Raw genomic sequence first — 5,543 nt, 5'->3', positions numbered from 1 at the left:
ATATGTCGATGCAGTGTCGGAAACATATGTACGTTGAGTAGCGTTCGTGCATTGACTTTCTTCATTTTGAATCTCTTCCAAACCTTGGTTCAAGGTATTGGCAGCAATAGCAGCATTGCTTGAGATATCATACATTTGTGATACATCAGCCTTGGACTGAAAAATTAAATAAAATTCTTTTTAAATTATGTATATAAAATAATTATTAAAGTTTTAACTCACCGCAGATGCATAGCAATTGAATGAATCAAGTATATCTGTGTCGTTATCGCAAACCTGGAAGGCGGTACAAATAGCTTGAGTCTCTTGAGAGAATGTTGTCTTGCTAGCTGCGGCCTGATTTGTCAGATTTAATGTACGTTGTTCAGCTGTTGTAACGCAAGCCTGGTACTGTACGGAATAGGTGTTAGCAATTTCCGACAAGATTGGTAAGTATTTGTTGAAACATGCTGCTGAGAGAGCGGGATCAGTATTGGCGAATACATTTGGTTGCACTAAGTAATCAGAGAGCGATTTTTGCAAGTTGGCTTGTGCCAAAGCCGCAACAGGATTGCACTAAAAAAAATTATTCCAATTTGTAAATTAATATTTTAATTGAAATGAAAATGAATTTCTTTAATATTATATAAATTAATTACATTCACACTTGCAGCGCCTAAGAGCACCAAGAAAAGAAAACCGTAAATGTATTTCATGATTTTAATAAATTATATCGCGTTGCCGTTCGTTTCGTAACTAACGAAAATTATAATTATCTTTGGCCTTTTATAGTATTAAATATTAATAAAAAAAAATTAATTAATTTTTAATTGATTAATTTGTAGTACTGTGATTTTTTTCTTTTTCAACAAAATGTGCTACTATGAAATCCCTTCGATATTATAAAAAAACTGCTAATTCTGATAAGTTTTTGATAAGAACTCACATGAATTTACATAGCAAAGAAAATTTGCATTAGTTATTTGCAAATATATCGGCAGGTGGGATTCAACTACTCATTACGTAGTTGAATTTTATCGAACATTCTACACAAACTGATACAATCGACTATTAATAGGCCAATATATGTAAAAATAAATTCATATTTTTTATGTTTATTCTATTATCTTAAGTAGTAACCAAATAAATACAAGCAATTATCGATATGTTGACTATGGATACGAAAGACAAGGTAAACATAGGCCAATAACCTATGTAAGTAATAACCAAAAAATGTAGATAAAGTATTATATACTACCTTGGCCCTATTAAGTATTTAAATATTTGATATTATCTGATTTTTGTAAAAGAAAATATTTGATATATTAAAGGTTAAAAGTCTTGAAATTATATATCAAAAGAAAATTTATTTACAGGCGGAGTTATCTTGGTATTTCCACAGTGATTCAATTATATTAATTATTATGACTTAGATTTTAAGCCTTAATAAAGATTTTATTTCCTCGAATTTAGTGATTGATAAAGAACATGTGAGAAACACATTTGATAAATTATTTATAGAAAAATGCTATATGTCTCCAATGTTCCATAAGAAGTACATGTGTACATGTAAAATCACTTAAAAAATGTACACAAATCAATTATATTTTTGTGAAAGAAGAACAATTCTTTACAGTCATTTATATCAGCAGGAATGTAAAGAATTTATTAATATAATTTATTATTAATGGAAATAGTTATTTATTAATTTCCAAAAAATTACTTTGGCCTGTGTATGATGACGAAGCTTTTTTGCAAAACTCTAAAGATAGAGTATGCGTAAGGCATACATGGTTTCTAAGGCTTTTTGTTTGGTAATGAATATGTCACGAATTGTACTTAATAGAACAATTTATAAGAAGTGTGATTTTGTGGATATTTATATATACCATATTATGTTATAGAAATGTTAAATTTTTTGTGCTTCATATTTGAATTTCACTTAGTATTATAAGAAAAATCATTTCAGATAAGTAAGCTATATTAAAAATACTTATCACAAAGAATAATATATAAGTTGATGCCGTCTATAAGTATATAGATGTCATCTGGTAAAAAAGTCTCTATTTACTGGTAAGGTATTGTAGATTCTCCAAATATACACATATTTATATATTTCTATATATATGGTGCTTTTGTATTCAAAGCAATAGATAAGGAAAAGAATCTACCCTAAATAAAATATGCTGATGGTTACAAAAAAAATCTATAAAGTTTTGCAAGGTGTCTATCGGTGATAATCATTATGGGTAAGGAACATTGCATCTTCTCTGCTTTTAAGACTACTCAAATTAATGCTTTTATATTTCCATTCATTATATCTTATAATGAAGCAAATAACTACAGCATCAGCATAGAAATTGAAGAGTAAGAAGGTGTGCAGAGTCGACAGCAAGTGGTTGAAAAGTATAATATAACCTTCAACATAAAAGGAAAAGCAGTCAAGAACAAATATTTTACAAATCTGGTAGTGCGGTTCAAGGAGGAAATTGCAAAGAATGAAGCAAGAAAAATAGGCCCGTGCATATTGAGACCATGCACCGTGTTAAAATGCACGATTTATTCAAACTGGTTTTCATCTTAGCCTATTTTCCAGATTTAATATGGTGAAGCAAAAATTGAGTTTTATCTTAAATATCTCAATAAGTCGTTTCATATGAATGATGTATAATTAACATGAAGAGTTGATAAATAACCTCAACTATTTGTTTTTAATAATACTAGAGGACTTTTAACTTATGCCATCTTTAAGTAAGCAATAAAAGTGCTGAGAGAAACAATAGAAATATTTTTTCAATTTTATAATAATAGTTATTTAACAGACCAGTAGAGGTATTCAAGTTTTGGAGAGTCAAGTTCTTGTGAGAGTAGCGACGTAACGGTTAAAGTAATAGATTACACTGTTGATGTAGTTATTATAAAAGTGCTTTTTAAATACAGCCACCTTTATTTTTTATGTCAAGCATCATTGCTTCAGTTAATGGGTAAATAAATATATTCTTGCTTTTATTATTCCAAAATTCAAACATCCATAATATTTCATACTAATCTATATATACTGTAAGCACTACATATTATACATAAAAGATTGACAATATGCTTATATACTTCTAGGCAATAAAAAAATGTTAAGGTCTGTTAATAAAATACTTTTAACATTTGTAACTTCAAATTCTGTTCAGATAATGACATAAATTTAAGCGATTACATTCAAAGATTAAAGTAATTTTTATGGAAAAGCTATAAAATTTGAAGAGTATTTTAATGACGATTGGATCATAAATACATTTAAGTATTTGCGTACGAAAAAGAGATAAATATTTTACTTTACGACCGATTGACATATTACTAGGTATGTATTCTGTGTACAATAAATTAAATAATTTAAAAAAATTATACATAAATCACATTTTATATAATAATAAAATATGTGTGTATGTATATATTTTTTTTAGTCATATATACTATGATATATTAGTATAATATATCTATGTATAATACATATTATAAAATATATATTATATATATATTATAGATATATATTATATATTACATATACATTATAGATATATTACAATAATATATTAGATAATATTGAAATATTAATAAAAAACTATATTTAATAATATAATAAAATTTATATTATTGTTTTATAGTATGAAAGAGTCTATTATAAGGCTAAGATTAGATCCCTTTAAACGTATTTATACTCATAAGGTTATATGATAAATTCAAGTGACAGTCTATGCGGCTCTTTTAGACCTTAACTGTGGATTTATTTTATTCTTATACATTAAGTTTACTTTGGAAAATTGTTTCTTTTTTTTTATATTGGACCTTCAAATGATCTTAATATTTTCCTTTTTTTTTTAAAGTTGGCAACTTTGTATTAAATAAATTAAATTGAATATCTGAAATTTTTTGTTTTAATTTCAACGACCTTCTTCAGGGTAGACATTTGAGCTGCCAACATGTGGGAGTTTAACTTTTAATTGATTACAAAATAATTAGTTTCTATTTTCATAATAATGAGTTCATTCAATTCTGTGAAAGAAAATGAAAATCAATTATTTCATTATCGTTACAGACTGCAAAATTAAATATTTCCGGTGTAAAATATATTTTTATTATATTTTTTTTTTATATTTATAATTGATAATTATTGCCTTAAGAGACGCGAAAACTTCATTTTTAATATTAATTTTAATTCTACAATTTTGTAATTTCCAATAATTGTCAAAGTTATTTTGTGAAATACTAGCAATAATAAAATTGATGTGTAATGAATTTTATAATTCAAACACATTTTCCTAGAGATGAAAGCAGGGTTTTAATCATTTATAATCTTAATATATACAAGAAACTTAATAACCATATCTTATATAGCAACAATAATACTTAAGCTATTAACGGAATTGTTATAACAAATGTTCTCTTTCGACATTCTACAATAAATTGTCATTATTAAAATTTTCTAATGCATAGTGTAAACAGATAATCTTTTTCAATTAGAAGAAAAAATTCGTCAACTGGAGAGATTCTATGATTACGAAACTTGGAAACTTGGATGACCTTTTTTAATATATTCAAGAAGTATAGTTATGAAATCTTATACTCGTTATAAAACAGCAGCTGTTTGACCTAATATATTAATAACATTCTATTAAGAGCATTAAAGTTTTATGATAAATAGTGAAAAAAATAATCTTTGCAGATAATAAAAAGATTAAAATTAAATTGATTCGATAGATAATGGAGGAGATAATGAAGGAGGAGTATAAGTTCACATAGAGCACAGTTTCGGAAATTATTTGCTACTGTAAACTGAATTTATGTATTTGTATAAAAGACTGAAAACACCATAAAAAATTATTGATCCAAGTTTTAATAAACTTTAAAAAAATCATGGAAATTAAGTAAGCATGAGCATAATTAGAAAGGAGACGAATAGGGAAAATTTTTGCTAAAAAAAAAACCAGAAAGGAACGTTTAAAGTCCTACTCTATATCAATATTTATTATTCGAGAATTTAACAATTTCTTTGCACTTCAAAAAAAACCAATAGGGTATTCTCATAACAATTTATTAGTCAGAATGATACATCCATCAAAATTGAAGGGTTACAAAGACACATAATTTCACAGTGTAAAACATCACGTCAGATATAGTTTTTAGGAACACCCTCTCAAATGACATCCACGCTTATAGGTTATAGTGTACCATTCACTCTTTTAGCAGAATGCATTTTAAGTGTAAAGTCAGTTAAAATGTAGAGGATAGTAGAAGATAGTAAAAGATAATTAAGAAAGACCGAATGTGACAGTTTTAAGTCCTTAAAATAATTTCGATCAAAGTGAAGGACTTTTAATATTGTATAAATATTTAATATTTCATATAATTAATGCAATCGATTTCTATTTTGATTAAATTATTTTATATATGTACACATTATTTGAAAGTAAAAATCAATAAATACAATTAAATTTGTAATCACAGTATGATATAATGTATAAGTAAATATTTTTAATAAACAGTTGATTAAAAAATTTATTATAATAATAATA

The 5,543-nt window shown here is 25.9% G+C and overlaps 1 protein-coding gene across 1 annotated transcript; it reads right to left on the bottom strand.

Annotated features, from left to right (window-relative positions):
- LOC119677682 (induced during hyphae development protein 1-like) lies at window positions 1-731 on the bottom strand (the record flags this gene model as incomplete). Its single annotated transcript, XM_038089133.1, is given in 3 exon segments — window positions 1-156; window positions 223-555; window positions 639-731. Coding segments are annotated over 3 exon segments (546 nt in total), but the record flags the coding sequence as incomplete, so codon positions are not given.
- Between the last annotated feature and the right edge of the window lie 4,812 nt (window positions 732-5,543).

Source organism: Teleopsis dalmanni, chromosome 2 (genome assembly GCF_002237135.1).
Source record: "Teleopsis dalmanni isolate 2A chromosome 2, ASM223713v2, whole genome shotgun sequence".
Lineage (NCBI taxonomy): Eukaryota > Metazoa > Arthropoda > Insecta > Diptera > Diopsidae > Teleopsis > Teleopsis dalmanni.
This window is presented reverse-complemented; position numbering and strand designations above follow the sequence as displayed.